The sequence below is a fragment of the Tremella mesenterica genome (genome assembly GCF_000271645.1).
Source record: "Tremella mesenterica DSM 1558 unplaced genomic scaffold TREMEscaffold_7, whole genome shotgun sequence".
Classification (NCBI taxonomy): Eukaryota; Fungi; Basidiomycota; class Tremellomycetes; order Tremellales; family Tremellaceae; genus Tremella; species Tremella mesenterica.
Window position 1 is genome coordinate 1,120,806 of NW_006711231.1, and position 12,871 is coordinate 1,133,676.

A 12,871-nucleotide genomic window follows, 5' to 3' on the forward strand; every position below is an offset into this window, starting at 1 on the left:
CCTTTCCCCTTTCCTCGTTGCGGGGCTCCAGTGCTTCATGTTTACGTAACAGTAGCCCACGTGACGCGTCAAATACAAACACGTCTCTCCGCTACAAACTGACTTCTGGTACAAAATAACATAACATCATCCATCTCCCTCTCTTCCCACGTTCAAATAATGACTCTTTAATCATATCTCGTAAATGTCATCTAACGTCAGTGTCAATACCCCTCCTCTCCGCCGTAAACCCGGAGCAGGACGTAAATCTATAAACTACGCCGATTCACCCGCTTCTGACCGTTCGACTCCTTTGCAACCCCGACATGACAATCTGCCTTTGGACGAGTATCATCCGGTAAATGACGATAAATCAGAGAAAGCTATCAGAAGAAAGTCGACTCATTTCGGTCAATTGGGTGTGGAGGGTAAACCTAGGATGCCTAGTGGAGCTGTTCCCGCAGGGGGAAATGGAGCGAACGGAGGGAATGGGTTGGGACCAGGAGGAAAGAGGACTGTGAGCGCTTTAGGGATGCAACAACAGAAAAGGGCGAAAAGATTGAGTGCGGTGGTTCCGAGTGGACCACCGGTCAGTATGGAAGTGATGCATACGAATTTCGAAGAGTGGATGAAGTTGGCGACGGATAATGTGAGTGTTTCTTTTCAACTCTTTAGGTGTCCTACTTCACTCTTCATCTATCATACCTCACTCTTCGTAACGCCATCATCAAGTATGTGTCAACAGTAGGACTGGGCGCGCGTGAACATGGTTTGTGAGGCAGCAATTCGCTGACAATACAGAAAATCACAGCTACAAACACTTGGAATTTCGCATTGATCGATTACTTTGCCGACCTCACCTTGCTTCGGAATGGCCCAGACGATCAGAGTTGGTACACATCTCATGTGAACATGACGATATACTGATGATCAGGTATCAACTTCCAGAAAGCCAGTTGTACTCTTGACGGATGTGTCAAGATTTGGACGTCGAGAGTGGATAGTGTGGCCACTGAAACTGGGAAGCTGCTGAGTGGCTTGGCTGGAGGCGAGTCCATCCTCGGCCTTGTCCCTCGCCTTTCAATACTTTGTACCTTTGCGAAGGTAATTAGCCGTGAATCAGAACTGACGATTAGGTCCTGAGGAAGAGATGGACCAGACGGGAGATGGAGATGAGGAAGAGAATGGAGAACCGTCAACAAAACGCAAGGTGAGTCTTCTTGGCACCCCCCCCCCCCCTTCACTGATGAATTCATCGCATTCGTGGAAACGTGAAAAAACGGCATAGGACTGATTCAAAGGCTCCAACCAGATCAGAAGCCACCCTCGCCAAATCTTTCTCGGTACTACAAGTCAAAAAGTTTGATCTTGAATTCACTGTCGACCCTCTCTTCAAGAAAACCTCTGCAGATTTTGACGAAGGAGGTGCCATGGGTTTATTAATGAACCATCTTGGTGTTGATGGTCGTGGACGAGTAGTATTCGATGCCGGTGATGCTACGATCGAAGAAGAAGATGAAGGTGATCTTCCCGAAGACGAACAAGTAGATTTAACAAAATTGAAAGAATATCTTCCTCCAACAAGTACAATGGAAGAACTACAAATATCCAATACACTTGGAGATTTTAGGTTTTCTTCAGATCCTGACGCAATGCCAGATTTCGCTACTCTTGTCGGTCTCAAAGAATTAGATGATGAACCCATGCTGGAACATACGGATGAAGTTTCAGGGGAAGGTGGTGCACATGATTTCTTTGGTGATGAGAATTTCGACGTTCCTATGGGTATGGAAGTTGATGATGGTATGTCAGTCGTTGAAGGTGATTCGGGGGATATGGAAGATGGTATAGGAGATGGGAATGGAGGATTAAGAGGTGGTTTACAAATGTTGGCACCTGGTGATTCTCATGGACCGTTTGATCCGAGAAGACAAGGAGGGGAATTGGTCATGTCTATGATGGAAGGAGATGATGGGATGTTTGATTATTTTGATAAAGGTTTTGGAAGAGCTTGGGCAGGTGCGGAACATTGGAAATTGCGTAAAGTGTCTAGAAAGGGTGGGTCTTTTCCATCAACATCCATTCCCATCGCGCAATATTTCCGTCCCTCCTGTGACTGTGCTTTTGGTATGATGAGACCCTGGGATTTCGCTTTACCTTCCTCACAAATTGCTTCCCATGTTCCATGTCAGTCCCCTCCAATATGTCTCGTATCTGCCGACGCCCTTGTAGCTCTTGAACTACTTGTCGAATGCCTTCATGATCATGTGTCTGGTATCTACCTTTTCGCAATTGCTGAATCGTAATTTCCTCAAGACCATGCTGACAACAAGACCAAGCTCTTCCCGCGACTATCAAAACTACCAAAGTGGCCAAACAACCATTCCAAATAGATTTCCTCTCTCTCCCCGGACCATCATCCAAGACCCTTTTCGGCGCCGCTTCCAAATCTTCCATCTCATTACCCTCAACAAAGAGAGAAAGGGGTAAACGAGGAAATGATGCTAGAAAAAGAAAAGAAGAATATTTATTACCGGATGATATGCACTTTAGTAGTAGACAATTATTAAGGTTATTCATGAAACCTAAGTTTTCCGTGAGTCTAATCTTCTCCTTCTCCCTCCCTTGCTCCCTCTGTGATTCTCTATGGTGACGAACCATCTCATCCTGGTGTTCGGTACTTGTAGATCATGAATGAGTCGGGTGATGTAATCTTTCCCTTTGCTATGATATCGTAAATTATGGGAAGAATCAAATGAGATATCACGGAAATGTGTATGATGGTTACTAATGTCCAGCTTCGAATGCGCCGAAACGCAGTATCGACACGAATGGCCGAAAATCCAAATGGAGAGATCGATGAGAACTTTTGGGCTCAAGCTGCTGCTGACAGAGCGGAAGGCGATGTGGAAATGGAAGGTGAGTGGGATTCTTGCTTGATCATTCACCTCCTCCCCCTTTACAGTACTGTCCCTTCTTCCTCTTTCCCCTTTCTCCCCTGCTTCTCTTGCCGCATCTTGTCCCTCCGCCACTTGAGAATCTCACGTGACATTGTAGACAACATCAAGTTGACATCACAGACAATCCAGCACCAAATCCATTCGAATCTCAATTCTTCCATGACGACGCAACAGATGCAGGAGATTATGCAGATGTAGATGATGTCCTCGATCCTGATACCGCATATGGAGAAGAAGAAGATTTATGGCAAGGTAGTCAAGGTATTGAGTTAAAGAAATCTCGACCTGAAAATGTCAATTTTGCTAAGAAAGCGAAGAGGGTCGATGTGAAGAGATTAAAGGATGATATTTGGAAAGGACTTAGAGGTTTGGTTCCTGACACTGAAGGGGTTCCTACTTCTGAAGATGTGAGTTGGGTCGTTTGTGATTTTCCTCCACCATTCTGCCTTGTCACCAATTCCTAATCAGCCGAAAATTGCGCATATCTCACCAAAACTAAGAAGTACCGTCCATGTCACTATCTTTGAAAGAGCTCAATACCCTGTTACAAGACGTGAATTGTGACTTCGGAGTATAAAATTGATGAATCAGGAACCTCAAGAAGTTCAAACTCCGAAAGAAGAAGTGAAAACTTTCGATACTATCATCACATCTCTTCGTTCTTCTTACCCTCAGGAGAAAATGAGCGAAATCTCAACTTCATTCTGTTTCATCTGTCTTCTTCATCTAGCCAACGAAGAGGGTTTGCGGATTGAGACAGCTCGGTTTGATGGGAAAGATGGAGAAGATGTTGGATGTCAAGGTTTGGCAGATGGGGTAGAGGTCGATGATACGTTTATGAGAAAGGGAAAGTTGGATGAAGATGAAAAGATGGATAGGATAGTGGGAGAGTTACAAGCTTTGAAGGTTTTCAAGGTTAGTCAAATGGACTTTCCCTTTGTTTCTCTCATCCTTTCTAAGATCTTGCTTTCTAGTTTTGAGCGAGAACCTTTCATGTCTCTTCTTTCAACCCCGGCGCACCTTTCTATCCATCAACAACGTCTCTCGTCTCCTCGATTATGATTCCGCCCTTTGGTGTCCCTCTTCATCTCTTCAATCCTCACCTGTTTTCGATAGTTCTTCACAACAACAACACCTCTAGTGTCAACCCATCACAATCCATCATCTCATGACATGGCTTCGTCTCATTTCTTCTCAGTTCGAAAAGGGATCCTGATTCCCACGTCGTTGATGTACGAAAAAGCTGATGGGACAGGATCCGAATGCTGGTCGAGCTGCTTGAGATGTATGTTTTCTCCATTCAGCATCTTACCTACACCTATCATTATCCGATCGTACGCACAGCTACCTGTCACTTATTGACAAATTTGACTTTACTTCGTACCCGCCACGTATTTCCCCCGTCGGCCTGTCCGGTCAACTCATTCATCGCCATCGGCCAGAGTCGCCTTCCCGCGGTTTCGCCTTCCGGAATGGAACATAGCCTCACACCGCTTTACTTCCCTCCCCACGTTACCAAACGGATATAAGACGTGATCTATGATCCCCGATCACAGGTTCTTCACTCACTTACATTCATAGACGGATGACTTCGTTGGTTCAATCCGTGCATCACGGGGACACGCCTTTCTCTCGTGGACTAAGTATTCATGACACCATTGTAGCTCTCACTCATCCAGACCGGCTTACGGCTCACCTTTTTTTCAACCCTAACGATCATATGATACCTATGATTGTATCATGCACCGAAGACAAGACAACAGTACTTCTCAAACTACCTCCGGAAGCTAATGAATTACTTAATCGTCATACACTCCAAGCTATCCCAAGCATGCTAGCTTGTACACTGACAGCACCATTGGAAGAACGTGAATCAATTTGTAAACAAGCTATCGATGAACTTATATCAACATCTAAACAGACATTTCCTGATTGTTTCATAAGTCCACATACAATCACTGGCACTTTTACTCAATTGAGGGATGATTATTCACAATTTTCGACGGAAACTAAACAAAGAGTAGGCAGCGAATTACTTGGTGGAACAACATTGGTCAGTCCTGATCTTGACAATGGTTCTCCTCCAATATTTATTGAACATGTTCTTGCTTTTACTCTAAGTTTGATCAGCCAAGATGCAACTAGGATAAGAACAAGTGAAACACAAAAGAATTGTGTTGTTATATCAGGTAATTATAATACGGCAACTCCAGATCATAGTGTAGCCTTTGTTTTTGATCTGGAAAGAATGGTCAGACCAGATTATCAAAACAAATTCTTGAATACAATTCCACCAAAGGATCCAGTATAGCTCTTGGAATGAACACACTTTGTGAATGTTTTCTAGTATGAGGTTTCATCATGAAAATTTCCACCTTTACCTATACCATACAATTTGAATTGAATGATTGGCTGATTGTTACGGGGTAACAACGAATCGAGAGGACTCTATCGAGTTCGACGGATTAGGACAGAGGAAAGCGGGAGTTGGAGGCAGTGCTGCAGTAGGTAGGGACGGGTTTTCCCCTTTCGAGATTTCCCCACTGGGTTTGCTCAAAGCGGTTTTTCACCTGTCCGAGTATGTACGTACGTAGACGCTTGCAGCAGGAAGAGGACAAAGGGCGAGGATATCCGTAGACAGTATATAGTACAATCAGCAAAGTACCAACTTTGCTGATTCTTCAATATCATTCTTTGGCTACATCGATTGCAGAGGAGACACGATCCATTAGCACCAGAGCCCCTAGACTTCCACGAGACCTCCATCGAGTTCGACCCAACCTGCGACCTAGTCGTCGTGTTTCCAGTACCGTTACAAGTTGAAGAATCAGCCTTACGCACCTTGGGTCGAATCGGAGAGTACTGTATGCTCACCAGAGGGAAAGCGCGGAAAATGATACCAGAAAAAGAGGAGTTGGAACAAGGGCTGGTCCCAGAGGAAGAAATACCAACAAGTTCTTCGAGAAGTACCATTTCACATGATCTCACTTCTACTACCACTACCCCAGATCCGCTAAATGAATTATCGCAGCAGTTGTCACAATTGTTAGCCATTATGACGATGCAACAAAAGGAACAAAATGCATTAAGAGGAGAACTGGCTGCGATGAAAGCTGACCGACAGAACCAACAGATACTCACATCGAAAGGGGCAAGTTTGATCGAAGTCGAAGAAAACAAGCCGTGTTTGGAGCCAAAACTTACCAACAACGAACGAACAGGAAGAACCAGGTGTGCGGATCCACCTACCTTCAGTGGAGAACGAGGAGAATTGGACAACTTCCTTGCAGCATGTCACATGAACTTCGAATTCAAAGGGGCAGAGTACGCCACCGATCGCAGAAAGATCCTGTTCATGTACGGGTATCTTCGAGGCACCCCTCAAATGCTTATAACCCCGGCCATAACCAATCCAAGTATATGGAATTCGACCGAATGGCTAGAGAGCTACGACAAATTCATTCAGCATTTACGAACTCAATTTGGAGATAGTAACATGGCAGGTACGGCTATGAGGAAATTGCAAGAGTTAAGACAGACTGATACGGCCGCCGAGTATTTTGCCAACTTTGAACTTTGGTCCACACACCTTGGAAAGGTACCAGATGCAATGAAAATCGCCTCAGCCATACAGGGCCTGAAGGAAGAGCTACTGAAGGTGGTAGTGGTAAATAACACCGACCCTCGAACCAAATCGGACTGGATCTATTTCAAACAGCATGTGATAGGGACTGAGGAGAACCAACGGATGGCTGAAACGATGATTGCAGCGAATCGATGGGCTGCTAGACGCAAACATGAGACGACCTGGCTTCCCCCTCGATCGAATTCGATGCGATTGGATACTAGTTTGCCCAACCCGGTAGAACGCCACTCACAATCGACTGGTAGAGGACCCTTGCCCGGTGGAAAACCAGGGATGATGAATTATGGTCTACCAAATGACCCTCCGGTCACTTGGACAGAGGACGGAGGACGTCTCAGCGAGAACGAAATGACTTGGAGGAGGGAGAACCGACGTTGTCTCAAATGTAGAAGTCCAGAACATTACGCCAACAACTGTCCAAATGGAGGAAATACGAGAAACAATATTAGGGGATCCCCAAACCCGCATAGCTCACCAATTCCTAGTGGATCGAACTCGATCCCAACCGGATCCAAAGGGCCATTAGTTCGAGGAATGGCGGTAACCTTTGAAGAAGAGGGAAACGAATACCTGGCCTAAGTGATGCGACCACTTGCGGCCAGGATCTAACAGAATCGCACAAAATTCAACTACCAATAGATCTCAGTAATGACTCGGCTATAATATACATAAAGATACAGACAGAAGAAGATACCCTACGATTTGGAATGTTAATTGATACCGGAGCTACCGGAAGATACGTACAGCCGGCCTGTCCATTATACCATTTATTTCCAAAGAGACAGTATCAGGAACCACGGAAGATCAGATTCCTCGATGGAACAACCGCGACGTTAGTGACCGAGTATGTAGAAGCTGAATTGGATTTAGGAGAAGGACTCAAGATTGCGACTCGATTGGATGTGATGGCATACGAAGGCCCCGAGGTACTGGTGGGATTGGATTTCCTGAAACAGTTTAGGGCAAGGATTGATTGTGGAAAGGGATTGATCGAGTTCGACGGAATCGGACAAGATAACGGTTGGAAGTATCCGAGGTTGGAAGAAGGATTGGTAAGAGGAACAGCATTGGAAAAAGGAGAAGATGAGATGAGCGAAGAAGAGTTACGACAGGTCATACCGACACAATGGCACCCATATCTGGAGCTATTCAAAGTGGAACGAGCCAGAAAACTACCACCGAGAAGAGAATGTGATCACGAGATCGAATTGACCCCCGGAGCAGAACTAAAGCCAGGACCAATCTACCAACTGGATGAACATGGGGATGCATTCCTAAAGCAGTGGATCAACGATGGTCTGGCCAGCGGCCATCTACGAAGAAGTAAATCACCTTACAGGTCTCCTGTATTCCTGGTTCCAAAAAAGGGAGTGATTCCCTATCGAGTGGTAACGGATTATCGTGCGCTGAACAAGGTAACCATTAAGGATTCATACCCAATGCCACTCATCTCGACACTACTCGATCGACTTCAATTAGGAAGGATCTTCACTAAGCTCGATTTGAAAGGGGCTTACCAGTTAGTCAGGATAAAGGAAGGAGATGAACATAAAGCTGCCTTACGAACAAGATACGGCAGTTTCGAGAGCACAGTCCTAAGGGATGGGTTGTGTAATGCACCAGCCACCTTTCAGAACTTTCTACAAGACATGTTTCACGATCTACTTGACGAAGGGGTAGTAGTTTATATCGATGACATCACGGTATACTCCGACACGATCGAAAACCACCAGATAATTGTCCAAAAGGTGTTAGACCGACTACTTGAAAACGATTTGGTCGTCAGTCCGAGGAAATGCGAATGGAGTTCAAGTGAAGTAAAGTTCCTGGGGTATGTAATAGGACACGAACGGATCGAAATGGATCAAGAAAAGGTGAAAGCTATTCTAGAATGGGGAGAACCCATGACAGTCCGGGATACTCAAGTGTTCTTGGGTTTTGCGAATTTCTATCGGAGGTTTATCAAGGGGTTTTCGCATATTGTAGGACCTCTCACACGATTAACCAGGAAAGATCAAGCTTGGAACTGGACACGAGATTGTCAAAAGGCTTTTGACGATCTAAAGAAAACATTCACCACAGCACCAGTACTTCGGCATTTTGATAGAACTCGACCGACTTGGATTGAAACCGATGGATCCGATTGTGCGATAGGTGCGATAGCGTCTCAGAGATTCCCTCACCCATCAATAAAGGGAACCACCGAACTTCACCCAGTTGCGTATTGGTCTCGAGCAATGACACCCTGTGAGCTAAACTACACGGTAGGAGAGAAAGAATTACTAGCCATCGTGGATTGCTTGGTCGCCTGGAGGCCCTACTTGGCCAACAGCAGTGATGTTATAAAGGTCATTACAGATCACAAGAACTTAGAGTACTTCCAAAGCAAACGACAACTAAATCGAAGGCAGATGAGATGGTTGGAAATATTGGGAGATTTCAACATAGAGATCACTTATTGACCGGGTAGCAAAAATGGGGGAGCAGATGCTCTGACGAGACGAGGAGATTATCATCCGGGAAGAGGGAGTAGCAAGGACCCAGACCTAAACAAAGGTAACTGGCTACAATTGCTACCGACACACGAACAAATTGGATTGAATTTGATGGACTCAGAACACAAAGGACCAAGACACATAGTAAGAGGAGCAATCCGGGAAGACTCATTATTCGGACTCATTAAAAACGGACTGAAAGACTCAGAAGACATAGCAAACATACGACAACTAGGACTACAAATAACACGGACACAGAGCACACAGAACACACAGGACACACAGAAGACACAGGCTAGCAGCGAGACACCAAGAGTATCATGGACACAGAGCGGATTACTCTTGTATAGAAACAGAGTAGTCATACCAGAGGGACAGGCAAGATTGGAAGTAATGAAAGCAAGACACGATTCGATACTAGTAGGTCATCCAGGAAGAGACAAAACTATCACCATGGTCAAAGAGGACTATTACTGGCCACATTTGGACGAATATATTGCGAAATATGTAAAAGGATGCGAGATCTGTAACCGACATAAGACTCATCGACATCAGCCGTATGGACATCTAGTCTCTTTACCAGTACCCACACTCCCCTGGACAGATATCTCTATGGATATGGTGGGACCCCTACCAAAATCGACCGAGTTCGACGCGATACTAGTGATAGTCGATCGACTAACCAAGATGGCTAGATTCATTCCATGTACAACTGGACTAACAGCGAACAGAGTGGCCGACATCTACATCAAGGAGATCTTTTCAAAACATGGAGTACCTCGAACAATTGTATCAGATAGGGGAACTCAGTTTACAGCGGAAATTTGGAAGGAAATATGTCAGTTCTTGGGAATAAAGAACTTATATTCGACTGCGTATCACCCTCAAACAGATGGACAGACTGAGCGAGTAAATCAACAGATGGAAACCCTGCTCGGAATGTATGTAAACTACAACATGGACAATTGGGATCAACTTCTACCAATTGCTGAGTTCGCTTATAACTGCTCGCCGCATAGTAGCCACGGTCTGTGTCCCTTTGAAGCCTGTTACGGCTATGTGCCACACTACGACATCCATTCGCACGACATTCGATCGAAGTCAAACAAATTGGAGAAGAAATGGAGAGATATGGGAGAATTACATGCGACTGTCCAAGAACAGGTCAGGATGGCTAATGAGATTAGTGCAGAGTACTACAACAGGAGACACAAGACCATACCAGAAGAATTCAGAAAGGGAGAACAGGTACTACTGAGTACGAAGTATCTTACGACGGAACGACCCAGTCGAAAATTAGAAGCAAAATACATTGGCCCCTTCAAGATCATGAGGAAAGTTGGGAAAAATGCTTTCGAATTGGATCTACCTCCATCGATGAAAGTACACAATGTCTTCAATGCCACGCTGTTGGAACCATATCCTAAGGACATGATACCAGGTCGGCAGATACAACCCCCACCACCCGTAGTAATAAATGGCCAGGAAGAATTCCATGTGGAAGCAATTGTGGATAGCAGAATTCGACGAGGGAAGGAAGAATTCAAGGTAAAATGGTTAGGATACACAGGAAATGCGGCCTATGACTGGGAACCACGAGAAAATGTGGAAGAGTTGGCCGTTTTTGGTGAATTTTTGGAAAAGAGGAAGAGGGACCCCAGAAGAAAGTGAGAATTCGATCAAGATCAACAAAACTGGGTCAGAAATGAATGCATACACAGGAAATATAGCTACAAATAGAGAGATATAAACACACTAAAAGTTGGAGGTGGTAGAATTGGCTCGGGGACGACGGGCCGAAGCGGGAATACGAATGACATTGCGAGGGAGAGGAGTATGGGGAGAAGAGGAGGGACCAGCGATTGGCTGAGAGGAACTCAATCCTGTAGGATCACCAGTAGAAGTAAGATGATCCAGAGTTTCATCGGCGGAAGGAGGAGCATAGTTGGCGGAAATAAGATGAAGGGATTTGTAAAGATCCAGATGTTGAGAGGGGAGAGGAAGGAGAAGGGAGGTAAAGAGATGGATGTAACCCGAAAGTTGGGTCAGACAGGCGGGTTGATCATGGGCAGGAAGGGATCGATAGCGGACCGAAGCCGCACAAAGCTCGTGCTCCAGGACAAAAGTAACCTTGGAAGTGACCGTTCTTGCTCCCACAACAATACCCTATACATCAACATCGACCAAGTTCGAAGGAAATAGACAGGTACCTCACGGAATTTGGACTCAGGGTTGTTGGTCTTCACCGAACATTTTGAAGTACCCTTAGCAGAGCATTCACCACACACACCACCGACTGAATTGCATCAACATTGAACGAGTCGCAGCAAGAACTTACGAGGGCCAATACAACCAACACGAAAGTCTTCACCACCATCGAGACGACGTTGACAATCGGTACAGAGCTCACCCTCTAGCCGAACAACAGCACCATTTTTGTTGCGGAGGCGCCAACCTTGGGCCAAACGATCGAGCTAATGATTAGAATCGATAAAACTTGAAAGAATTCGAGACTTACAGCGTTCTTAAACCACTTTACAGTGGGCTTGATGGCGTTGGTTTCGCGGAAACGGTCCAGAGCTTCGTTCTTCAACGCGAGACGAACAGAGGGGAAGGTCATGCTGGCCCAAAGGGTAGCTAACAAGTCAGAAGCGAACAGAACTCGGTGGAATTCTCACCGATTTCGGAGTCTTTTCGATCCTCGAGCAACTTAACCAGTTCCTGGTTGACGGTAACCTTGCGAGGGGCGTGAAAGATGTCACCAAGTTCTTCGGGAACCTCCACAAGTTCGTCGGAAGCCTCAGAAGGAGGACCAGTGGGTTGCTTACCGGGAGAATTTTCATTTTCGACGACGGTAGGGTGTTCGGAGTCGACGGATTTGGCGGGAGATAGGTTCTCACCAGTGGCAGATGGCCCAGCACCCCCTTCGAAGTCGAAATATTGCTCGATGACATGGTCATCAAGGAGCGATTGTGCTTCGCGAGAAGGACCGGATTGATACTTCTCCTTAATGGTGTCGAGAGCTCGTCGAGACGCATCAACCAATGGGGGTTGAGAGGAAGCGGCTTCAGACGTAATTCTCATTCTTTTCGTTTTACGCATGAGGAGTTCGGGGTCGACGTCAGGCAGGATTGCCAAGGTAGAAGCTCGAGTTTGACGGGAGGAGGTGGAAGGAGACAACTAATCTCGTCAGCCAGTGAGAGATAGGAGGATATACATCGAATTCGAAGGGAATTGCTTACAGTACGCTTAGACATGCTCACAGACAGGTCAGAGTTGGAAGGATACTCTAAGATATGAGTAAGATATGGATGGATGATGATAGATAAGTAAAAAGAACGACAAACAAGAGGTAAAGAGAGAATGAGGAGGAAAGAAGAGAAAGAAGACGGGGAGGTAACTTGGTCAGTAATTTCTCGATCACATTGGAGGTCCGTGCGGGTGACGCGTTTTCATGGCAACCGTCACACTAGCGTGGGTATGATGTCAGGGCGCACCAAAGGTGTCTAAGAACAATCCATGTGCATCACCTGGTTACAGGGTTCAGGATCCTCGGCGAGGATCCTTGAGACAGGGGGGGAAACTTGTTACGGGGTAACAACGAATCGAGAGGACTCTATCGAGTTCGACGGATTAGGACAGAGGAAAGCGGGAGTTGGAGGCAGTGCTGCAGTAGGTAGGGACGGGTTTTCCCTTTTCGAGATTTCCCCACTGGGTTTGCTCAAAGCGGTTTTTCACCTGTCCGAGTATGTACGTACGTAGACGCTTGCAGCAGGAAGAGGACAAAGGGC

General features: G+C 45.8%; 2 protein-coding genes across 2 annotated transcripts; one reads left to right on the forward strand and one right to left on the reverse strand.

The window, feature by feature from the left end:
• Positions 1-184: 184 nt before the first annotated feature.
• TREMEDRAFT_32035 (uncharacterized protein) lies at positions 185-4,001 on the forward strand (the record flags this gene model as incomplete). Its single annotated transcript, XM_007005261.1, has 10 exons — positions 185-407; positions 444-628; positions 781-868; positions 914-1,047; positions 1,124-1,189; positions 1,281-2,037; positions 2,313-2,575; positions 2,778-2,898; positions 3,060-3,346; positions 3,531-4,001. The coding sequence occupies 10 exons, from the start codon at positions 185-187 to the stop codon at positions 3,999-4,001; spliced, it is 2,595 nt and encodes an 864-aa protein (XP_007005323.1).
• Positions 4,002-11,142: 7,141 nt separating this feature from the next.
• Positions 11,143-12,337, reverse strand: TREMEDRAFT_63295 (uncharacterized protein; the record flags this gene model as incomplete). Its single annotated transcript, XM_007005447.1, has 5 exons — positions 11,143-11,246; positions 11,419-11,554; positions 11,599-11,717; positions 11,759-12,260; positions 12,323-12,337. The coding sequence occupies 5 exons, from the start codon at positions 12,335-12,337 to the stop codon at positions 11,143-11,145; spliced, it is 876 nt and encodes a 291-aa protein (XP_007005509.1).
• Between the last annotated feature and the right edge of the window lie 534 nt (positions 12,338-12,871).